Below are 26,097 nucleotides of genomic sequence, written 5' to 3'. Positions count from 1 at the left end.
GTTTCACTTTCACCTGTTATGTCCTCCACAGCTCAAGTGCTATCACAAACGCTTCCGCAGCCCGTCCCGCGATGTCATATTCAGAGTGCAGTTTCACACCTGTGCTGTTCATGACCTGGGCATCGTCTTTGGCAAAGATGAGCTTGATGAAACATTTAAAGGTTTGCTGGATTTGCCTTGGCTTAGTCTTGCATAGTCAGACTTATTTTATTTATCTTTAAATAGACTGTGTTGATGGCACTCCTTTAGTCATTCCATTTCTTTTTTCAGATGACAGATTTCCTGAATATGGAAAAGTGGAATTTGTCTTTTCTTTCGGCCCAGAAAAAATCCAAGGTAAGAACTCTATTTATTGTTGTTCATTTTCAGCTAATAAATGAATCACAGAAATACTTTAAATGGGGCATATACTGAGCCCAGAAGCTTCTGACTGTTCGATGTTCTGTCATAGGAATGGACCATCTTGAGAACGGGCCCAGTGTTTCTGTGGACTACAATACCCAAGATCCTCTGATTCGCTGGGATTCTTACGAGAACTTCAACCAGCGCTGTGAAGATTCCATGGAAGGTGAGTGAAGCTGTAGTCTCATTTTCAACAGATGATGGAAATGATTAGATTTTCCCCACAGTGAATCCAGAATGGTAGTAAAACAGTTCTATTTTTGCTTCGGACAAATTCCAAAACACCAGTTTCACATTTCTGCTTGTACAAATTATTTTTTTCCCCCATTTAAAGTTACTTTGAACACAATATATTATAAGCCAAGAACCAAGCCATCCATCTATGAGGTGAATCATAATATTACAAATTAATTTTAATATCAAAATGATATATTTTAAGCTTATTGCAAAATATGCATATATACAAATAGTTTGAGAGCTTATGGAGGTCGACTCGATCACTCGCAGTGCTTTATGGGAGTGGGTGGAGCTTAACTATTTCCCCACCAGTGTTTAACAAAAAAAGTTGCCAGCCACCATTTTTGTTTTTCCTACAAAAAATTAATAGCCCATTGAATATTTTGTTTTACGAATATCTTACCAATATATCAAAAGAAAGAGCCGATCCTCTTCTTTTAAACAAAAACACCCATTTTATTCTAGCTTCATGCATACATTTTTTATCAACACTTGAATATGAGTACATTTCATAAAAAATCTACGTTTTGAACAAAAAGCTGAAAAAATCGATTTTTGTGATTAGATCCGATGATCAAACACAGATGGAGCAGATTGAGTCCATCAACAGCCCTAATGATTGCACAGTCCTGTAGCTGTCCTGGGTCCACATTTCATTCAGTAACATTAGATAGTTTTATATGTTTAATGATCACGTTTTTTTGCATATGCATGTTTACTTGCGATCGCTTGTTTTGCTGCATCCTCTCATGTGTTTTAATCAGGAGATTCAGTACTCATTCAGAAGATGTGTAATAGCGCCCTCTAGTGTCTGAGAGTCAAAACACGAAAACCCGGAAAATTACGTTCTTGGCCGGGAAGCGCTTTTTCAAAAATAACGGAAAATTCTGTGTTTGCCTGGGAAAGAGTTAAGAGCTCTTAGGCACGTGCTGCTTGTTTTGACACTGATTGGTGGAATTTTCTGTGCAGCATCGTGTTTAATGTAGTTTTTCACCACAAGTTCCACTGTTATACAAATACATTGAAATACTGCAGGCTTCAACATGAATCAAATACCATCAATTAGCAACCTTATAACTCACAGTCTTTAAAGGTTTGCAAAATATTGTTAAAAATCTATTTCCCTGTGGAGAAAATGAATGGCATTTTTACTTTCGGAACACGACTGTTGCACTATAGTATTGTAAGCTTAGCAATGTTTTAACACCAACCTCTGTTAGTCGAGTCTCCTTTGTGCTTTGTAGGACACACAGAGATGTTGCCAGATCAGTCACCTGCAGTATGAGGTTTCATGACATTTAGGATGCTTCTTTAGTCTGTACACATCAAGGCAGCTCACTGAGTTTTGGAAGAGAGAGCTTTGTTTACTCCTTTATTAACTAACGCTGGTCTCTCAGAGTTCACATAGAGTCTGTGTTCGGGTCATCTATCCGTCCGAAATCAGTTCATCAGCATTCTGGCTGCATTAGAGTTTTGTGACAGAGTTGTTTGTGTACAAGACTATGATAATCTGTGCGTGCGACAGAGACTGATTTAATCAGATGAGTTTGTAGTGCTGTTTTTTTACAAATCACAGAGTTCGAGTTAAGTTCACACACACACACACACACCGTCGTGTCACTGGAATTGTCCTCACACCCTTGTGGCCTAAGCTGCGAGCCTCCTTATTTTGACTTGTGGTGTGCTTCTGGTCCTCAAACATGTGATTTGTTGTCCTTTTTTGAGACATCCTCATTTGGTGGGTCAGCTCTCTGGAGAGGGAAAGTCAGAGCGAGGAATGCAAGGAGGATGTGTATGGAATTCTGTCGAGGTTTGGAGGTACAATATATGCTTTAGTATAATGTCCTGTTACACTTTTTTTCTCATCATAGTCTGCTTTAATTTTTACGTTATTCATTATAGTGACAAGTCTACTCCAAACATGCTTTGGTGAAATGGAAACTAGTCTTACATACCTAGGCTTTAAAGGGTTGGTGCACCCAAAAAGGGAAATTCTGTCCTTAATTACTCACCCTCATGTCCTTCCCAACCTGTGAGCCTTTGTTCATCTTCAGAACACAAATGAAGATCTTTTTGATGAAATCTGAGAGCTTTGCAACTGACACTTTGATAATTCAAAAGGTTCATAAAACTAATCTGTATGTATGTATGTATGTGTGTGTGTGTGTGTGTGTGTGTGTGTGTGTGTGTGTGCGTGTGTGTGTGTGTGTGTGTGTGTGTGTGTGTGTGTGTGTGTGTGTGTGTGTGTGTGTGTGTATGCGTGTGTGTGTATATGTGTATGTATGTATGTGTGTGTGTGTGTGTATGTAATAACACACATTGTTCCCCCTAATGCTGTCAATAGACCATTATTGAACCTGGATCAATTACGGTGGTTCAAAACTGTAATGCTTTGAGCTATTTATTTATTTAGCCGTTAATTACACTCAACACTGCAATGATTGCATGCGTGTTTGGAAAGTAGAAGAATAAGTTCATCAGTACCAGTTTATCAGACTAAAAAGAGTGATTTCAATCAGAACGTGCCATTCGTGTGTGTGTGTGTGGGTGTGTGTTATGCATCAGAAAGGACTAAGGGTGGTCTGGAGGGGGTCTGAAGGTTGGTACAATCCCAGTATTGAATGGAGAACACACAGAGCCCAGTTTTCCTGTGGGAATTTGACCACAGCCACTCCGCACTACCCTGCGTCCCAAGCCTCCATTTCCCCTGTCGGGTTCCAGTGGCCTTTTGTGAAATATTCCAGGCGTTGGCTGAGAATTGTGCAATTTCTTGTAGTGAGGAGATCCTGTCCAATCACAATGTCCAAAACAGCTACAACTATAAATATATATTTTTTTGTCTTCGAAAACACCCATGCGGCGTGTTTATCTATTCGACAAGAGTGTGTTTAGATTATTGCAATCCAAAAAATACATTTTAAACTGTCGAGACTGTATCGTTATGTTATTTTTAATATCCCTGCGGTCAAATTTAAGGAGCTCCAGTCTGTTTAGCACACATTTAAATTCTACTCTGTTCTACGTTGGAGCCATTTGAGATGACAGGCTATAAAGGCTATAAACTCCGCCAGCCTCTTGACCAGTCCTTTCTTTAAATAGGGCAGGCAGAAATAGGCTGCCACCTTTAATAGGGTGTAAACTAATCCAAATCTCTGGTCAAGAGGCAAGACCCCAAAGCCCCTCTAACTGCCCCCTGGCATCACCTGGCACTGTTTCATGCCCCTTTATTAGCATTCGGACATTCTATATATTCCCATAGCATTCCACACAATGCCGGATTTCACAAGTTGCCGGCAAACCGTATAACATTCAAAGGTTTGGGGTCGGTAAGATTTCTTTTGAAAGAAGACTCTGGCATAAAGGTTATTGCATATTTATTTGATGATTACAGTACTATTTTGAAAATGATTACTATGTAAAATAACTGTTTTCTATTTAAATATTTTAACATTTTCAGCGTCATTACACCAGTCTTCAGTGTCACTGAAGATTTCAGTTTTATTACATTTCTTTTTATTATTATTTTGAAAACAGTATTTTTTGTAGAAAGTGTAGTACTTTTTTAAGATTCTTTGAGTAAAAATAAAGTTCTGATATAAAGTTTTGATCCTACTGCCAACTTCTGCACTCTTGACAAAGGCTGTCTTCAGTCAGTAGGACTGCTGGATGGAAAGGGCACATTTGCAAATGAATTAAGATGCCTATCACACAGTCAAACATCTCCATTGAGCGACTGCAGCCAGAAGACTGACTCTAGAGAGATTGTGCCTTTTTGCTGGATCTCATGCATCCCGTCTGCCAACACTGAAGGACTGGCTGACATGTCAGAGGAGAGAATGACTGGTGCTAATAGACCAAGAACAGCGGACTTGAGGCATATTTAACACCGTCCTTCATATGCTGACTTTTTGCATGAATAGGCCACTATTAATGTTTTTAATGCTAAAATCAGAAATATTTTAGATAATGGAGATGATGTATACAGTTTGGATGTGCATTCCAGTATTTTTAAAAGAACATCATTTAATTTCTAAATCCCTCCTTATGTCATTTCTTGTTTCTTTCGCTTATTTCTTTCTCTCTGTTTTATATTAAAGCAGCTTGTTTTCCATACGGTGACCCAGTAGTGCATAGCACAACAAAAATTGAAAAAACAAATTTAAGTTAACAACACTGCAGAATCAAGTCAGAACACAATGGAAATGCTCCCGCTCCTTTCTCAGCCACTATAGAGAGTGTGTTACAGTTAAGGACTTTATACTAGAGATAATGGTCTAACAAAATCCACATTTTGGATTTGACCGTAGCAACTTGCATTTATGAATTTTGGAATTATCCGAGTAATTTATATAGCTATGCAAATTTAAAGTGTTGTATAAAAAGCCTGATACAGTAAACACTTTTCAAAATTTTGATTTGTTAGAGCTTTAGACTCTGCATTAAATACTTTGGCTCAATAAACTCTACACAGTAAAAAAAATGTTTTGTTGGTTTAACTTAAAAAAGTAAGCAACCTGGTTCCTTTTGAGTTTATTTAAATTAAAAATTTGAGTTGTTTAAATGAAGGAAATTGGTTTACTAAATAGTAACTCAAAATATTATTGTTTCTGAACCCCATAAAAATGTGATAAATCATGAAAATAGCACAATTTGGCATGTTTCACTGCGTCATCACAAATTAACCACACACAATTAACCAATATGCCTACAACATCTTTTAATAATATTTGAATAAAGGCTGTCGATTCTCAAAATGGTTCATTTTATTAACTCAAATTTTTTATTTCAATAAACTCAAATTTTTATTTTTAAATATTTTTTACAGTGTAACAGTGCATGTGACATCTCTTTTTATTGCTCCATCCACTTTTTGTTTTATGGACAAGAGCAGCTAGGAAATCCAAAATCTCTACTTTTGTGTTTTCCATTGAAGTGGGTGAACAACATTAATGCATCTTTTAAAGGCTACTTGGAAGAATCACAGACATTTTTTCCCGTACAGTACTAGAGAAGTAAACCACTATCTTAAAACTCACTTAATCTGGACCGAGCACCATAATTAGAGTTAGCCTGCCCACAAATGAGAGGGCAGCGTTTTAAGATAATAATGCGTTATCTCTTCTTGGATGTTAATGGCTCAGTAATTGATGTCTTATCGTCTTGGTGCCTTGACCACAGATAGCACTTCTCTGTTTAACAGGAGCTGCTGGCAGTGTTCGAGCAAAACAAGGCCAATCTTTGTTGGTCCACTGATATTTGTACACCTCAGAAACCACAGACACTACACTAGCTGGCCTCAACGCTGGGCTGAGATCCATCGAAATAGCTTTCTGTGTCTTACTTTATAAGCCAAGTTTACAAATCATGCTGTCATGTACGCTTAGAATAATTTGTGTTGTTTGATTTGATATGTCCATAAAAATTATATTTAATTTTGATAATGCAATGTATTTTTGAATGAAATGGAAAGTCGTGCTTTATTTTTTATCCCATCTGTAAACAATGGGATTCTGATAAGTGAACAATGATAGTTTTGAATATTTTTTTCCTTGCTCACATGGAATTATTAGTATAATTCTGCATGTAGCTTTTAGCAGCTCAATTTTCATTTAATTTTTGTTAACAAATATTTGTACTGAAGGCAAATCGGTGATTGAAATGGTTAAAACTTACCTTGTATAATATGAAATTATTATGCAAACTATTCTTTAACCTAAATTTTGAGCCCATTGAATCAAGATTTTAGGTTAAAATGTATATGGATTTCATATACAAATTAAAATATACACTACCTTTCAAAAGTTTGGGGTCAGTAAGATTTTGTTTTTGAAAGAAGTTCTCCAAGGCTGCATTTATTTACTCATATAATACAGTAAAAACAGTAATATTGGGAATTATTATTGGAATTAAAAATATTTTTTTTTTTACTATTTGAATATATGTTAAACTCCTATTTATTTCTGTGTTCAAAGCTGGATGTTCAGCAGTCTTCAGTGTCACATGATCCTTCAGAATTCATGATTTGCTATCAATTTCTTATTTTTAAAATGTGTTATTATAATCAATATTGAAAACGGTTGTGCTGCTGCTTATTTTTGTGGAAACATTTTTCTTTTCATTTTATGAATGACACTTTAAAGTAAAAAAAAATAAAAATAATTATTCACTCTTGCTGAATAAAAGTATTAATTTCTAAAAACTAAAAAAAACTTACTGACCCTAAACTTTTGAATAGTAGTGTATATATATATATATATATATATATATATATATATATATATATATATATATATATATATATATATAAAACCCTAAGATCTTAATACTGTTTTAAAATAGCCCATGAAGTCCATGAAGACTTTAGAATTGACATAGAATTGCAGCGTTGTATAACTGTCCACAGTGCCAAGTAAACATACGGCAGTGAAAGGTGAGGACAGGCCTTGTGACAGTAAAAACAATCCCTCCGTCCATCAGTGTCATTGAGGGTGGCTCTGACTCCCGGGGTTCGGCTTGAGAGACTGGAGGCTGCACCGAGGCCTTGTTTACCGTGGCCTCCCCATATTTGGCCAAGGCCCTGCCCACAGCATTTTTGGGATGGTTGGGTAAGAAAAGTGTGACGGCGGGGAGATGGGATTGGAGAGGCGCTGACAGAAATGGTGTGTGAAAAAGAGCCAACTCCTCCAGCCTGGATACCAAAAGCCCTTTTTGTTATCAGTCACTAGAGGGAGAGTGACAGAGCGAAGAGACTCTGTTCACTGCACACACACACCAGGCTGGACTGTAAGAGTCTTTTTTGGACCATAAAAGCCCAGAAGAGGTTGAAGAAGTGTTTGGAGAGGAATGTTAAAGCTTGACAGTATCTGATCCGCTCTGAGGTAAAGTTGTGTATGTTTTCTGTGACTTGTGCCAACCACAGATGGCAGTAAGCTTTGTCTGTTAGATGTTAAACTTCTATGTGGTGTTTTTAATGAAAATATATTTTAAACTTTAATTTGGATTTGTTGTGTTTAACTGATAGATCATAATAGCTTGACACTACTATTCCCCTTTCACCCCCCCCCCCAGTGTTGAAAGGTAAAATTTGTCAAATCTTTGTCAGATACATAGATTTTTATCCCTCAACCTGTGAGAATGTTTGAACATCAGAAATGTTTTTAACTTTTTACATAATGGGAAATGATTTGGTGTCAACAAAAATCAATGAAATGTTTATATTATTATAATTTTTTATTTTACATATGTTATACATTTATTTATTTTTAAATATTACATTAATGTATTTATTGTTTTCATAAAAATATAAAGATTTTATTAAAATAAAAATGAAATAATGTTGTTATTATTATTATTATGAAATAATAATTTTATGATATTTTTTATTTATTTTAAATTCCATTTTTATCAAATCAGTTAATTTACTACTAGCTAACATCAAACACATGCACGCGCGCACACACCCTGGGCTTTCACGTTTTATGCGGACTTTCCATAAACACAATGATTTTTAGCTGTAAATTCTGTATATTATATCCATAAACTTACTCATTGCAGAAAACCTTCTGCGTTTTAACATTTTTACAAAAAAAAAAAAAACATAATTCTGTAAGATTTATAAGCTGTTTTCATCATTGGGAACAAAAATGTCCAAGAATACACAAGGACAAGAATTTTGGATACCCTTTTGATGGACATAGACATTTTGTCCCTATAATGTCCGGTTTACCAGGACCTCCCACACACACTTTATTTTAGTAAATGTGATACTTTTAATATAGATGAAGCATAGTTTGGAGAAGTTTTATTTTTCAGATTTGCCAATAAATAAAGAGTCACCCTTAAATGCCAAAAGTAGGCTTACACCCTCATTATTTTTGTTGAAGCATGATATGAAGTTTTCCTAGGCTGCAGAACTTCCAACAATTTAAATGTGTTTTCAAGGCTCCGAGTGCTATACTTTGAATAAATGGGAGAACCCAACAGGTTTTAAGCATGCATTTAGAAAAATTACAGTGTTAAATGAATCTCACTGGCTGCATGCATTTAATTTCACCATCTCAGACGGCATTTTTCTCTTTTCCAAAGTTTCGCAGGCACAGCTGATTTCCTTATTATGAGACTAAGTGCGGTTAGCACATATTTACGCTAAGCTCTTAAACAGAGCGTCTGCTACGGTTTCATCAGAGTTGTTGCAGGATTGGTGTTTGAATTGCATTTTAGAGTTCAGCTGTACAAAGCTGAGCTTTATTATGGTCTGTTTGTGTGGCTGGCAGTCTAACTGTTACGTAATAAACGTGTCTACACATCAAGCTGGCTTCAATTAAACCTTCTTGCGATGGATGGCTGGGCCTCGCTATCCCAAATGTTGTTTAATTATGTGGCTAGAAACCAGTAGCTTTGCCAACAAAATGAAACGGTTAACCCTTTCAGCATGCTGTAGTTTAGTTCTCAGTAGCGCTCAGCTTTTACTGTCACCATCTGTTAACACATGACACCAGAGGTGCACTTTTCGTGTTTCCCCTCTGACGGATTTAACTACCTGAGGACTGTTTGTTCATGTGTGTGGTCTTCCGGATGTTTTTGTCATGTTTTGACAGTGGCAAAAGCTAAAAGCCACAGATTAGCAGGAATTGAAAATGATATGGTTAATGTCTGTTGAAGATGATTCCTGTTCATCCCAGAGTTTGACACACTGATTCTGGTCTGATTGGTTGAAGGACTATCCAATTGAGTCATTTGAACTTGTGCAGTAGAGAAAACAGAGCAGACTCCCCGGACCAATGTTCAGTCTTAAAAGATTGAACTTGTTCTGGTGATAGCCAGACAAGGGGTTAGTAGAGTGAAGACAGGAAATGATCCTGAGAAAAGATGGAATGGCATCAGGAAATGCCAAACTTGAACTCCTGTCACCTGCAGAAATGTGTGATCCAGTGAGGTCTGGAGTAATGCCTTTACACACTGAATGGGTAACAGAAAAAAAGTCGGCTAATTTTACGCTCAAATGAAAGAAAGAATTTAAGATGTTTTGTTGTCTGACAGTGCAATCTCATTCTACATAATAATAATAATAATAATAATAATAATAATACGTTCAATTTATATAGCGCTTTTCAAGGCACTCAAAGCGCTTTACATTGAAGGGGAGAATCTCCTCAACCACCACCAATGTGCAGCATCCAACTGGATGATGCGACGGCAGCCATATTGCGCCAGAACGCCCACCACACACCAGCTGATTGGTGGAGAGGAGACCGAGTGATGAAGCCAATCAGGAGACGTTCTTATTACATTCTTATTGCTGTAATTTTTTACTTCAGGGATTTCTTAATATTAAATTTAAGTAATTTTTTAAAAATCAGAATAAATTACAAACACAATGTACTAACACTTTACTATATATATATATATATATATATATATATATATATATATATATATATATATATATATATATATATATATATATATATATATATATATATATATATATTATCTTATTAACGTAACAAGCACATTACTTTAACTAATCATCAGGTTATTAGACTAATTAAGCATGCAACAAATTCCAAACCCATAAGACCTTCGTTAAACTTCTGAACACAAATGAAGATATTTGTGATGAAATCCGAGAGCTCTCTGTTCCCTCCATAGACAGCAATTTAATTAACACTTTCAAACCCCAGAAAGGCAGTAAAGACATCGTTAAAATAGCCCATGCAACTTCAGTGGTTCAACTTTCCTTTTATGAAGTGAAGAAAATACTTTTTTGTGGAAAAAATAAAGAAAAATAAAGACTTTATTCAACAATTTTACTGTAAAATAAATAAATACAATTTTCTAGTGACTGATCACATCTACATTTTTCAGTTGGCCAAATTGAATTTCTGTGAATTGATGCAAAGAAAGTTTTCAATTGGAGACTTTATTTCCAGTGTTTTTCTAGCCTGTGTCAGACTCTTACGCTGTTGACGTAGTGTAAACATTGCAATGCAATATTCATTTATAATAATATTATTGTGATCTGTATTAGATCATTATCTTTTAAAAGCATGCATTAAAAGTCATGGAGTAAATACTGCCATGACAAATACCCTTTCGATAATGTATAATTATTTTTTCACCTTACTGTAATAAAAAGCATTTTTTTTCTTGCATTACAATAATAAAAACTGCTGCGCAGTTTGAAAATAATATCAAAATACAGCAGAAGTAGGTTTAATATTCTTTAAGCAAAATATAAGGGTGAATGACGAACTTTGAAAACGCTTTGTGAGATTTACTCAAACACAATAGAAACATTTTCTGCTAGAGAACTTTATTTCAGTGATCCACTTTAGACATTCTACTAGCTATAAGTTACGTTGCAAGTACATGTCAACTTATTCTACTAACCTGAACCCTAACCTCTGAGAATTAGTTGACCTGACTTAAAGTAGACCATCCAAATGTAACGCTGAATTTGACTGAACAGGGCCCTTAGAATCGTCCTAATTGCAACCTAGGCTCATTGGAAATACGTGACTCTGCCTACATTTTTGCAACACCCGAATTATGTACCTCCTGGTTGGTTTACCAGCACTTTTGGGGTAAACCATCCACTGGAGGCGCTAAGTGGTAATATTTTTTCTCCATTCCAGATGCGCAACATGACATCATGACTGATCTCACAGAATGAATATTTATAGCCTAATTTTATATTTTGGAGTAACTAACTCGACTCCTACCCTAAACCTACCAACTCTCAACAATATAAAACACGTAACAGTAACAGGCAAGTAAATGTACAGTCACAACTATTTATTGCAAAAACTGACCAAAAAACTGTATAAAAGTATTAACTCATGTTGCATTCAAAGTCTTCTGAAGTCATACGATATCTTCATGTGAAGAACAGAGATGATCTTAATGTTTTAGTCTTTGAAATGATGATCGCGCTCCTTTGCCAACAGAACACACACGCACTCGTTCATTTATATGTCTGATTCAAATGATACACACAAGTTGAATGATGCGATCGGTCACGAGACACTCAAGAGCCAATGGCATTTTACAATCGAAGCTGACTTAATGACGCAATTGGTCACGAGACACACGACAGCCAATGCTGTCAAAGCTGACCTGACATTTCTTCCGGCGGCAATATCTGAAATATATTATTAATCTTTGGCGGATGGATTCGACGTTACTGATCGCTTTTGGGGATTTTCTTCACACAAATCAATTGTTTGGCCTCGGAACACTTGGAATATTTGTACTTTCTGAATAAATTATGTATGCAGTCGTATCTGCCTGTTATATCCTGTTTTTTATAATACACAAATGGCTAGGTTTAGGGAAGAGTTTGAGTTACTCGTTCAAAATGTATCTGAATATGTGTGTGTGTCCACAAGGTAAATGGATTTATAAACATACTAAATTATGTTTTTTTGAAAATGTAAAAATGCAGAATGTTTCTTGTGATGGGTAGGTTTAGGGGCTGTGTGTGTGTGATGGGTAGGTTTAGGGGCTGTGTGTGTGTGATGGGTAGGTTTAGGGGCTGTGTGTGTGTGTTGGGTAGGTTTAGGGGTAGGGGCAGTGTAGGGGGATAGAATGTAAAGACGTTGATAAACACGCTAAAAAGCGATTATGCGTCTTGATAGCACGCCAAAATGACATACGAATTGGCGTGTTATATATACGGCGTTTCATGAGATCAGTCTGTGAATGGAGAAAAAATATTACCACTTAGCACCTCCGGTGGACGTTTCACCCAAAAAGTGCAGGTAAACGTACCTGGACCCCGCTGTCATGAGACGTGTGCATGTATCATCCCAGATCTCTGAGCAGATCAGTCTGCTGTATAGACACAAAATGTATCTTTATTATGTAAACGGACTTTAGATTTGTCCCTTTAGATCTGTGGAATTAAACTGCTTTGACTCCAAACTCATTGCGCAATAGCAAATGTCAGACCTTATGAAAGGCCTGTGTGCACATCATGCCCAGAATATTCCTCCAGTTTTACGAACAGAGGCTCAGTTGTTCAGCGTGTCTGCTGTATGATGTTTTGTCAGGCTGTGTTCGGGGCCTTCAGGAGGATTCACATTTAGCCAATCATAACATTTCACCTTCGACCTTTGCCTTCACACCCACGGCACGCCTGCAGCTGCTGTCCAGACCCCTCTCGTCGCCTGTGTTTGTCTTCAGATTTAACTACTGTGGAGAGGAGCAATGCTCTCTGGTGAAGAGCAGGAGGACACGTTTACCGGCCGATCAACACTCTGCCTCCTCTCCTCTCCCCTCCACTTTACAAGACACGATTGTCTTGTTTCTCTCCTGCATTCCAGAGGCCTACGCACATAGCTCGGTACGGGTCAGATATTCCCCCTAAATAGCTGTCAGTGACCTGTGACAGATGGCGGTGGTGTTGATATTTACGAGACTGAGAGTCCAGTTATGTGCCCCCCGTCTTCTATTAACGCTGATTGAGAAACCTTTTGGGGTTTCCTCATGTAGTTACTGGTTTGTCAGATACCTGGTTGGGGATCTATATGTAAACTTTTAATAGAACCATGTTTCCACAAGGAGATAACTGACGACATTACGACATAACCTCCATATACAGTTCATGGCAGATAGGCTGCTCGATTTGCCTGGAATCATTTAGAAGATCAATCTTGGTCCTGTTAAATGTATTCAGATCATTTTAGGATGTGTTCACACTTGGCATGTTTGGTTCGATTAAAAGCAACTCGAAGGCTTAGTGTGGTTCATTATCATTTGTATAAGTGTGAAGGCTGCCATCCGAACCCTGGTGCGCACTGAAGCAAACCGAGACTGCTGAAAAGATGGGTCTCGATACGCTTCCAAACAAACTCTGGTGCAGTTCGATGTAAACAAACTAAAATGTATTCAGACATTTTTCAGTTTATCATCAGTTTAGAAAATGGTAATGAAATATGAAAAGAGCTCAGAGTTAAACTGTGTCAGAACAAATCCATCTCGATAATGTCAGATAACTTTGATAGAAAGGTATGTAATGGATTATAATCAACCAATCAGCTGCCAGCTGTTAACTTTAAGGACACAATTAGAGAATACTAGTTTAGGTCAGCCAATGACTAAGCAATGCTTCATTTTATTCAGTATGTCGTGTAAAAGGTCGCATTAGCAACTGAAGATTTTTTTTTTTTAAGCAAAACATGGTTAGGTTAAAGTGTCTGAATCATTTTGGTAAATTGTTATCAATTGTACTGGTAGTCACTGTCGAATTTTGGGGTATAATGTGTCACAGTTTACTTTATTTTGCTATCCTCGCTTACATGAACTATAGTGTCCTAGCCTAGAATTCTAGACGCACCCTAGCGGCAGAAAATCTAATCTGCCCGCGAGTGTCGTCTAGCAACTCTCAATACCCTTCTGAGCTGTAATCGCCTAACTCTTCCTGGCCAATCACATCGTGTATAGAGTCGGTGGGCGGGGCTTAACATAATGATGACGGGCGAGTTGCGTTTGAGTGCTTCTAGTAAACAGAAACTGGCGAACGGCGGTCTTTCGAATCCGCTTTGACCGTGACTCTGGAAGACTTGGAGTTAAACTTTTCTCTGAGAAAAGGACAAAGAATGGCACTGAAGTCATTCTTATAAAGGGAAGATATGTTTTATCGACCGGATACGGCATAGTATGTTTAAACGTATGTTTAATCTATCAACAAGCTGTTTCACCTTCGTTGCTCTGGTTGGTGGTAGCGCTATCCTATCGTGTGCAGAGGGAGTTTGAAAGACAGCCGTTTATCCGCCCCTCAGATTGAGCCCTGTCTATGGTGAGTGTCCAGACCAAACATCTTGATGTGGGTCTGGCTTGTCAGGCTAATAGTGTCCTGCAACCAGTAGTAAAAATGTGTATATATATATATATATATATATATATATATATATATATATATATATATATATATATATATATATATATATATATATATATATATATATATATATATATATATATATATATATATATATAATTTTTTTTTTTTTTTTTTTTTTTTTTTTTTTTTTAAACATTTGACTATAAACAAACTAAAAAAGGGGCATGATGTCACAAGCTGCGACCCTAAAAAGGACAAAACGCTCAAGCATACCTGTTTGTTCTCGTCATAGTTGCGAATTTTCCCATCGGTACAGGCATCAGAACCACGTCTCCTCGCAGCAAATCTTTGTGTGTGACTGGGGTTCCTAAAAAACTTGACTCATTTATGCATTGTATAAGCTCAAAATTCCATAACATGTAGCACATACAACAAGTGCATTTAGTCCAGCACACAGCATTGTTTTGGAAGTTTGGTAAGTTCCGTTGCGAAATATACCTAATAAAAGCCAACCAATCAGGTTGTGAACATATTCTTATGATTCCTTTAGGTTCGATGTTTAAATGCCACTGTGAACGCTAAGCGGACCAGGACTAAACAAACCAAGTGTGAACTCTCCCTTTAAAGGGGTCCCATTATGCTTTTTTATTTTCAATTTTCTTTAGTGTGGAATGTTGCTGTTTGAGCATGAAACATTTCTGCAGTTACAAAGCACAAAGTCACTCCAAAGAGAGTTATTTTCTGTATCAGTTTTTGAACTTCCTGAAATGCCTTAATCTGTATACTTGAGTTTTATACTTGTGACCAAAATCCCTCATTTAAATAATTACCACTTAAAGCATATGCAAAAAAAGGGCAAGACTTGATTGAGTTGTGTTAGTAGTGTCTGGCTATTGGTCTAGCCGACCAATCAGAGCCCACTGTGCTTTTTGGAAGGAGGTGCTTCATAGAGATTACTCAGAGAGCTACTTACAGACTGGGAAGAGAGGTGCTGCAACAATGTGAAAACCAATTTAAAATGTTTGAAAATTCAGGCATGAAAACCTATTCTAATAGACCCCAAAAAACTAAATTGAGACTTTGTGATCTGGAATCTGACTGCAAATGTTATTACTGCTAATTATTAGCTGCTGTTTGTGTTTACTGTGAAGTTTCCGAATGCACATTTTTAGTTTTCTGTGGCAGCTTTACTAATTATCCCTTAAACTCTTAATGAATTGTCATCAATTTCTGTAAAGGATCTGTACTCTAGCCACATGCTTTGAGATAACTAAAGATAAAGCCAATGATACATGAGATGTTCTCATAGAAACGGGACTAAACAAATCCTTCTGATTTTCCTCATTCACCTCATTTCGTTTTAATTCAGTAATTCATTGTTTTGGTTCTCCAGAGCTCTCTGAGGACTAATGATGAAGTGTGTGATGAGGAGCTGGTGTGTGCGGTCTGTGTGCGTAAGTGTGTGGAGTGAATAGCCCAGCCCAGTTCCCAACCACAGCCAGTCGCTACATGCCTATCAAAGAGCCGCCCTCGTTTCGCCCAATCTGTTCCCAGCGCTTTGAGCAGGACTTGATTGCTTTTCCTTAAGGCAACGTAAGCGGTAACGAAACGTTACCCATCAATGGCCTCGTGCTGGAGTCACGTGGAGAGCTGCGTGCACAATGACCGGCTTCAGTACAGAAAAAGCACAGTCTTTCTCAGACTGGGATTGAGCAGGTGTACACATTCAAAACAGGGAAAATATTCCCAAAATATCATCTCGGTTAAGTATTCTCTAAACAGCCCTTTAAGGATTTGTTCAGACTGCATCCAATTCTATGGAAGGATTGTGACTTTTTAGCTCACAATTCAGACATTATTACTCACAATTGTGAGTTTAGATCCCTAAGATATAAATGATAAGATAAAGTCTTATAAACTTAGAATTATACGTTTTTTTTTTCTTACAATTGTGAGATATAAACTTGAAGTTGCGAGGGGGAAAAAAGTCAGAAATGTGAGATAAAAGGTTTTTCCATGGCAGAAACAAGATTTCATTGAATTCTGATTTCAATTCTGAAGACTGACTCTTTTTGTGAGTCAGTAATGAAATTACTTGCAAAATTACGGCACAAATTGTTAATGCTTTTCTGTTGTACATCGTTTGAGATAAAATCGACATAGGAGATATTGGCCTCAAAAATCAGATTTCAGTCGCCTTTCAAACCACAAATGGGTGTGTTTTGGAACAGGATTGTATAAAATGCAGCTTTTTGCTTTTCAGGTTGCAAAGAACTAAAATGATTTGAGGCAGATAATCAGATTTATTTGCTGACTGTCTGAACAAAGAGTGGTAACTGCTTATGAGAATTTAGTTAGAGTAGATGTGGTGAAGTTTCTTTTCTCTGTGCTTTTTTCGTCTCTGCCTTTATATAAGAGGACCATCAAAAGCATTTTTAATGCATATTTAATGTCCTGCACTTACCTTATACAGGATCCATTACCAGAGAGCTCTTGTGATGAGTGCCTGTGGAGTCAAACACAGCACTTTGTCGTCTTCTCAAGTGCTTACGCAGTGTTTTCAGACTAACACTTGACCAGCGTTACAGTGACCGCACACTTCATCAAAGCCTGAATCACATTCATGCAGCTTTATTGGCACGATACAAAAAACTATGAAGGTTTTTCAGGTTTGATGTCCTATCCTTCATGTGCTAAAGCAATCACTGACAAGCTCTAAGTACTAAAATTGTTCAAACATAGCCATCGTTTAGGAAAAACAGCATATAAATGCAGATGAGCTCAGATGAATTAGACAGCTGTGGTGATCTAAACCACATTGGTTCACAAGGCATGATTCAGTTGTGGGAGTGTATTGGCAGCAGGTGTTAAAGTGATGATCACATCGGCTGTTTAGATTCACAACAGTGGGTGTTTGTCATTACATGGATATCAGTCGTGTCACATTGTCCGGATTTCTGTTTGCTGACTGGAAGTCTGTTTCTGACCGACTTAGACAAACATATATGTTCATATCCTGCAGACGCACCATGTAAAGTTTGTACAGTCCTTCCGCTGACCTTTTTTTCTCTTTCCTCTTGGTTTAATCTCATTCCATGTCCTTGAAAGGCTCAGACTATCATTCACAAAGCAACAAAGTACAAGGAACTATTGATCCTTTTCTAAGCACATTTAGAGAAAAAATGAAATCATTAATGTAGACGATTAATGAACAGCTTAAACAAGGAAAAGTTCCTAAACTCCTGGTGATTTAACATGTTTATCACACTAATTTTTAAAGAGACCTTGGCATTTCTGAAACTTTACCTGTCCTTTAATTACTCCAAGTAAACAGTCCATGCTTTGGTACTTGAATCATCCATCACAAAAGATGTCCGCGTTTTCTGCCCATCATGAAACATGAGCCATGATGTCATGCTTGTAAGTCTATTTTTATTCATCTATTTTTTACTTAAGTCTATTAAGTCTCAAGTCTATTGATTGATTGATTAACATACTGAGACTGCATTTACAAAAACATCTCCCAGTGCAGCGTCTTTTCCATCTCCAAGTGGCAAGAGTTCATTCTGGAAAAATGTGTGTGGGTGTGTATGTTAATGGGATTTTTACAAACACACTTTGTTGTTGTTTTTGCCATGCCTTCCACCATTACCAGCACCACCAGTTAGGAATTTATATATAAACATATATATATATTGTGTGTGTGTGTTTGTGTGTGTGTGTGTGTGTGTGTGTGTGTGTGTGTGTGTGTGTGTATGTGTATGCATTCTCCTTAAAGCAACCACCTTACAACACCTTTAATGGCGGTGCATCAGCCATTGACTATTCAAAGAAATGTATAGTAATGTGATATCAGGTAGGCCTACTGCCTATTGGGAAACACTATAAAAACGACACACACATTCAAAGCCCCCTAGCTGCCAGTGCTTGTAAAGCTTAACAAGGTAAGGCTTCGTAAACAATGTAAACATTATATGCCAGTTTTCCATTCTGGCAAAAAGTAGTACCACTGAATCATTATGTTCAAGCCAAAACAGGTAAGGGGTGTTCTAGGCATGGCACAGAACTGTGGTAGAACTGTAGCAATATCATTATAATGCATTACAGTAGCTTACTGCTTTCATAAACAATATCAACAACAGCAAAGCAGCGGAGTCGTTTTTGGAACAGAGCTACATATTTATGGATATAAGCTATTGAATTTGGTCTAGCGAGAGCCCTTGACTGTCTGTTTGTGAGGGACTCTGCCTACATAGACCATTGTCCTCTAAGTGAAGTGACCACCTGTTTATTACTCTGCTGCAGGACAGATTATGCCATTTTTGTGAGAAAGATTTTGAGAAAAATGGACTACTATATACTGATTTACATTAGTTAGAAAGTTCATTTGCTGTGACACGAGCTGTTGAGTCTATGAGCTTTGTTGACCAGCTCCGAATGGCACTCAATTTGTCCAGGTTTAAGTGATCCAAAATGGGTCACCCTTCTTCTAGACCTCGTCATAATGGCAGGAACCTCATAAGATGGTTAACTGTACATTATACAGTTGAGGTTACAGTTGTTAGAATTTAGCATCTTGCAAAGATAACATCACACATATTTTTTTAATTCATGGCATTGAATGAATTTGTAATAAAAAAAAATTATATTGAACTTTTTAATATAGTCTAAAATAAACTAGTCTAATATTTTAGAATCCATTCTAATTAAAATGTAACTATTTATTTGTAATTTAATGGATCATAGTCTATTTTCTAAAAGTACAGTTAATTATATTGGTTTTTTTCTCCCATTATTATTAGGGCTGACAAAATGAATGTGTTAACTCAGTTTATTTAATAAGCACAGCATCTGTTTCTTTTCCCCATCATTCTTTGGCTGTGTAACAGTTTATGACCATGCTATCATTCTTTCAACTGCTATTAATAATACATATTATTTATTGATAAATATATTTATACATAAGCACAGTCTTAAACGAGTTAAATAAAGAGTTGTGAGGCCATGGGATATGTGTCAGATCTGCGTCATGTGCTTCAGATATTAAAGTGACAGTATCCTTTTAGACCTGTTGCTGCTGTGATGTCTGTCATTAATGTCAATCAAAGGACAAAAGACCAAAAGAAAAGAAAACACTCTATTGCCTTTGACTGAATAACTTTTGTAGCTTTACTGAAGATGAATCTATATTTATTTAGTTAATTTATCCAATATCTGTATATGTCCTACCTGATGGATCAAATATTTAAAATATACTGTCTTTACGTAGTTTGTACATTAATTTGGATCGGATAGATTAACTGTGAAATTATTACAATGTGATATATATATATATATATCTATTTTATATATATATATATATATATATATATATATATATATATATATATATATATATATATATATATATATATAATTTTTTTTTAAACCTTTAACGTTAGGTGCAATTTGTTGTTGTTGTTGATTGACAGCACTAATTCTAATTGATAGGTAATTATAGGTATATTTATAATCTACATTTCTTGCGCTTTTGCTTGGCAAGGTTTTTTTTTTCATTATGGGATTTCCTTTGCTGGAAAATATGCATGCTGCTGTAGAACGTGGCCAGCACAAGTATCTGTTGGAAAAATCTTTGAGTCATTCATACTGTATGGTGCCTTTTAAATGTTGCCTATGTAGGCATCTCACACGTTTTGGAACAGAGCCAGGGAGTTGGTGAAGTATAACAAGCCTATCCGAAGAAAAAAAGCCCAGTGATGTCACTCTAGTAGACACCAGACACACAGCTGGGCGAGGATAAATTCACGCCCACCTCACTAGGGGTGTTGTACATCCAACCAGAAGGAAAGACTCGTGTCATCTTTAGCAGAACAGCTCAATCGGAGTTAGAACAGGAGGTGGAGAAAGAGGAGAGAGCTTTCTGATCCAAAACTACTCCCACAGCTCACTAATGTTGAGCTGCTGGGGCTCAAGAGCAAGAAAACACAGAGTCTTTTCCAAACTTTCTTCTTGGACACTTACAGTGTGCACTAAGGCAGGTAGGGACGTTTTATTGAGGTGCTTGTTGTGAATTTTTTTTTGTGTGTGCTTTGAACAACTTCTAGAACTCTTAAGCATGTGTTCACAGATCCTGCTATTTTTATGGCTGATGATTAGGGATAGATGCAAGCTGCTCATGTTGTGATATCACCCAAGTCTGCGAACAGGTGATAAAAAGCATGCCGAAATAGAAAGCGATTCCTTTTTCAAGAAAGAGGTGTGTCTGGTTCCACATTAAGATGCCAGACTCTAATGACAGCTCCTCTGATGCCAGTATTAAGTCATGAGGTGTTTTTGAGGTGCAGATAAAACATGAGATCCGTTCGGCTCATCTGAGACGACACGGTTGAAGTTTTAACCTGCTGAGTAGTTTATACAAGGCTATGCTGCGCTAGTCTGTGGCTCAGGGCGGGTGTTATTTTGGAGTACTAGGGTGCTGGGAGATGTTTGAAACAGCTGGGTGATTGGTAGGGGAAACACTCTGGGGGGAAAAACTCATTTTTTCCATGCAATGCAGTTAAAGGAAAATGCTGGCGCCAAGCCTGTTCTCAGAGAGGAGAAATAAACAATCATCTCAGTTTTGACTTTTGTTCAAAAAAGAAAAATTATCATAATCTTACCAGTCTTTCTACAGTATCCAAACCCAATAATGGGAAGCTGCTTTTGAGCACTCTTGTGTTAATGTGCATAAAATAAATTAAATATATCTCTGATGCTCACCAAATAGGCTACAGCAAAAATGATATATATAAATTTTTTTTTTTAAATTATGTTGAGAAACAATATTATAATGTAAAATAAATGTTTTTGTAATATATTTTTTATAATTATTTATCTAATGGCAAAGTTGAATTATCAGAAAGCCAATACTCCGTAATATTTTTTGTAGAAATTGTGATCGTTGATTTGTTCAGAATTCTTTGATGTCACTTTTGATCAAATTAATGCATCATTTCTAAATAAAAGTATTAATTTCTTTAGAAAAATAAATGAATAATAGAATACTGTGAATCTAATATGATTGTGGTACCTATCTTGCAGTGTAAATTAAAACTAACAATCCATTTTTGTTTATTGTGTTGTTAAGAATGATCACTTACTGTGTTTATTTGTACTTTAACAACATATTGTGGCTCAATAAACTCCTAATAACTGCTTATTATTAGTTATTAAGGTTGTTGTTAAATTGACTTATTGGGTAGAATTAAAGGATGTAGAATATGGTCATGCATAATAAGACATTATTAATATGTTCTAAGTATTAATAAACCTAATAAGCAACAAGTTAATAGTGAGAATTGTTTAATATCATAATAGTTGTTGCTAATAATTGAAAAATTTGTATTGAAAATGGCAAACTTCTGTTATCTGGTGCAACAAGTTGACAAAGTTGGCAGCATTTGACAGACATCAGCTTGTGTACTCTTGTGTTTAAGCTCCTCTCAGACCAGCAGGTCACATAGCTGCATGTGACATGGGCCAAAGGTGGTCACTGAATTTGTTGCAAGTAGACATCTACAACCTAAAGGTCAGCAGATCACTTGAGGTAACCTGGGATGTCTATTTTTAAGGAGCTTTGAGGGAACTGTTAGTCTCAAACCGCACATTACGCACACAAATGATAGGCGTTGGTTAAAAGCACCGGAAGTCATCATTCAGCAGGTTAGTAGCGTCAGATCTTTGAAAGAATATTTTGAGGCACTTAGTAGCAAGTAAACTAGATATTCACTATTGTAAGTGTGTGTATTTCACTTTATCTTATGTATAGAAAATAACTTGGAAATGTGTTAACTTTTATTTAATTTTATCAGCATTAAATTCTCCTTTTAAAAACCTTTTGCACAGTAACTTTTGTTCTGTGAAAGTAAACAGTTGCCTTTTACTGTAACCCGATTACATTATCTCATTCTATATTGAAAATGAATTGATTTTGTGATGGAACAATGCTAATTATTAATAATTAAGCACATCATTTGTTTGATAGAATGTTTACAATTGTACATTAAATTGGATGATTGGACATTTTTTAAATCACTTTAATCAACTTGGGAAAAGCATTTAATAGAATGACCAATCATCTATTTACAAAATGTATGCAGATTGCCGATTGATTTTTTCTTTTGGTGTTTTCTAGCCATGGTCATGAGTCGATACCTCTGCAGCTTTAATGAGTTTCCCCCCCTCTGCATTTATTCTGGTATCATCTATTTAATCTAAAAACAGCTCTAAATGGCACTTAAAATAAAGCAAACCACAGTTGGTCATTTGACATCAGTTTATTCTAATTTAAGTGAGATTTGTGGACCAAACTTTATGCCAAAACTCACAAGTCCGACTGTTCATGCCACAACCTCTAGTCTTCAGCTATTAGTGTTCTAAAGTGTCAAAAAAAAAAAACTAAATAAAAAGAAAAAAAACCTGCACTGTAATCCAGAGTATTGTGCCCACTTTTCCCAGCTGTATTATCAGATTTGCGGCTCGACAGATCTTGCATTAAGACACCATGGGAAACTCAGCGTGAGTGTTTCAGGCTGGCTCTATCTGAATGAATGACATTTTGTCACAGTCTGTGGTTTTGAGGCTGTCTCGTTCTCCCAAGCACACTGAACAGAACACGGCTCTTTTTTTCTGAGATTGCAATGCATTGTTGATATCAAAAGGCCATTGCAGAGTGAACTGTCAAACAGTGGCTTAGTGGTTTTGGAAAGGCAGAAAACAGTTACAGTCTGTTATTAAAATCCATGACCACAGGGAAACAAGACACTGATTTTTAAGAGCCAAAGATACATTGACACACAGCCACCCCAAAATAGGTGTGTTATGTGTTTGTATAAGTGTCCGAGCATGTGTGTGTAAATGTGTGAGTAAAGGAAATGATGCTACAATTCCAAGGAGACAGGAAATGCCTCCAATCTTGTATGTGGTGATTTTTCCACTGGTGAGTCACTGGCTTGGACAGGGAGCGTGGTTCCTTTCATGAGAGGCTCAAGCTGACTCCTTGTGCGAGGTGGAGCTGCCGTTGCTTCGCATGTGTAGATACACGTGCATGTTTAAGAAGAAAATCCTTTATATGATTTGACATGTTTGACACATGCTGAGTGCTCATTTCTGAGTGCTCACTTCATAAGTGTTTACATAGTTAAAAACAATCAAGTATCTGAGCAGTCCACTATAAATAAGGGTTTGACATCCCTTTTTCCCAAATAAAAAATACTTTTAGTTCCATTTAAGGGATAGTTAACCCAAAAATGTCATCATTTACTCACCTTTGTGTAGTTGTGTAGCTGGTAGGACCTTATCATATAATTGCGTAATGTGACACATGAATGTAAAAACTAAGCTGATATAGCTTGTTATTCTTAGGCACAACGTAAAGTGGATTATTGCTTTTATATGTATATATGAAATAGCTGAAAGGAATCCTTTTTTCTTTTTGTCTTCTACAGACGTTATTCACACACAAGGACCATTGGATGGTAGTCTCTACGCTAAGGTTCGGAAGAAAGAGTCTCTGGACGGAGGGGTCACAACTAACGGTCTCCCAGCTGCTGCCGACCATGCTTTACCTGCTGTAGACAACACTCTACCACCAGTCGACCACGCCTTGTCTGTAAGCAGTGACTCAGGCAACTCCACGGCATCCATCAAGACCGACCGCACAGATGAAGCCAGCCATCAGCCAGCCTTGGTGAGTCAGCCGTCCTCCCAGCCTCTAAGCCCAGAGGAAAAACAGGAGCTGGACCAGTTTCTCAGTGGTTTGGAAGCACCAATGCATCGGACAGGTTACCAAAGCAGCTCTGGCAGCGGAGTCCTACACCTCGTCCCTGCCCAGGTTCATGTCAACGGACACAACAACATAGACAGAGAGACAGATATACTTGATGATGACCTGCCCAACAGCCAGGAGGGGAACAGTGTGGACAGTCTCGGAACCCTCTCATCATTTGAGGGCAGAGCCACACCAGCGGATCTATACTACCAGTCAGAGACGGTTATCAATGGACAAGATGTGCCCTACTTGGAGAAGGGTGTCCACGAGAAAATGCCAGAGCCCAGAGTTCACAGCTCCTCATCTGTCCAGGAGAACATGGGGGTCTCTAGTGGCTACACCAACCAGAATGGCAGCATCTACCGATCACAGTCATTAGGGGCAACCCCGACCACAGAGCAGAAGTGCATGCCCAAAGCTCCCACACGCACAACCAGCAGTAGGGATGCAGTGCAGAGGGGGCTGAATGTTTGGCAACAATATGGTGTTCCTGAGGTTCCAGTCACAGATGGGGTCACCTTCAGCCCTGTACTACAGTCCCACAGCCTTCCGGAGTTCCCTCCCTTGGCATCTCAACAAGAAATTGAACAGTCCATCGAGGCCCTCAACATGCTGATGCTGGACCTTGACCCGGCACTTACTCAAGTCCCCAAGTCCCATAGTGCCCCATCTGGAGAAGGTGGTGTAGTCACCACCCAGCCATCTTTCTCTCAAACCCAGGCACGGCCATCCTATCAGGCTGATGCCGCTATTCATGATCGTAGTGGGTCCTCTTTGGCGGGATTCCCTCTGGCATATCAACAGGTAGCCACAGAGCCTCCACAACCCCTCATGAACCAGCAGAGACCCACAGCCATACCCCAGCATGCTGCATTCCCTTCTGAAGCAGAAAGTCAGGCTCCCATGTCCCATTCCACAGTGCCTTCCTCCACCTTTGGAGTTCTTCAGTTAAAGCCCCTCAACATTTACCCTTCAAGTACCACATCCCAGTCCCCTGAGCCCCAGTGTAGCTACTCTGCCTCCTCATCCCCTTTGCCCAAAGAGTCTGACTCAGAAGATACCAACTACAAATTGGATGGTCTTGTAGCCCACCGTGTAGCTGGTAAGAGTAACTTTAAAATACCTAATTTCACTTGTTTAAAGGTACAATAGTATTGTAACATTGATCAACCCATGGGCAGTAACCAGCGAAGATTTTGAACCATTACTCCTGCATATTTTTATGTATACAATATGCTAATTGAATCAATCTATCAAGGGGAATATAGCAAAGGAAAATATTTCCATGCCTGCCTTGAGTGCATGAGTTGAGCTTGTCTTTTACACTCAAGGCGGTGCCTTTTTTGGTGGAGTTTCTTTGTTGGCGTTGACATAAGCATCGTGAGATCACAAAGAAAGCTTTGTCCAAAGTGCTTCTGGCTTAAGCCTCAATATCAGACCGCATTTCTGTTTTGTGCCAAACCAAAACCGAACATTTGTACATTACATCTGGAGAAGTGCCCAAACAACTGAGGGCTGTTACGGCAGTGCACTTTTTTATGTTAACATTATCTGTTCAGCTTGAAAGCTTAAAACGATTTTCCTGGAAGCCTAGGTTTTTCCCTTGTGATGTTTTTAGAACAATGCCAGCAGATAAGAGTTGTTTGTTGAACCAATGTTGTTTTGTCGCATACCAAATTCACCATGACTTGTTTATTTTTTTCTTTCAATGTTGAGTTTAAATTACAGATGCATTACTATTCTATCACATTCTGCTGATGGATCTTACAACCAAAAACATCATAAACCCAAAATATATATAATT

At 37.5% G+C, this 26,097-nt stretch overlaps 1 protein-coding gene across 11 annotated transcripts in view; it reads left to right on the top strand.

Annotated features, from left to right (window-relative positions):
- tns1b (tensin 1b) overlaps nucleotides 1-26,097 on the top strand; it is a 288,631-nt gene that overhangs the window by 221,833 nt on the left and 40,701 nt on the right. For all 11 annotated transcript variants that reach the window (XM_067444489.1, XM_067444488.1, XM_067444483.1 and 8 more), the window contains 4 exons: nucleotides 32-161; nucleotides 271-336; nucleotides 452-568; nucleotides 23,971-25,395. In XM_067444489.1, the coding sequence (XP_067300590.1) occupies nucleotides 32-161; nucleotides 271-336; nucleotides 452-568; nucleotides 23,971-25,395 (1,738 nt within the window). The remainder of the gene's footprint in view (nucleotides 1-31; nucleotides 162-270; nucleotides 337-451; nucleotides 569-23,970; nucleotides 25,396-26,097) is intronic.

This window comes from Pseudorasbora parva, chromosome 5 (genome assembly GCF_024679245.1).
Source record: "Pseudorasbora parva isolate DD20220531a chromosome 5, ASM2467924v1, whole genome shotgun sequence".
NCBI lineage: Eukaryota > Metazoa > Chordata > Actinopteri > Cypriniformes > Gobionidae > Pseudorasbora > Pseudorasbora parva.
This window is presented reverse-complemented; position numbering and strand designations above follow the sequence as displayed.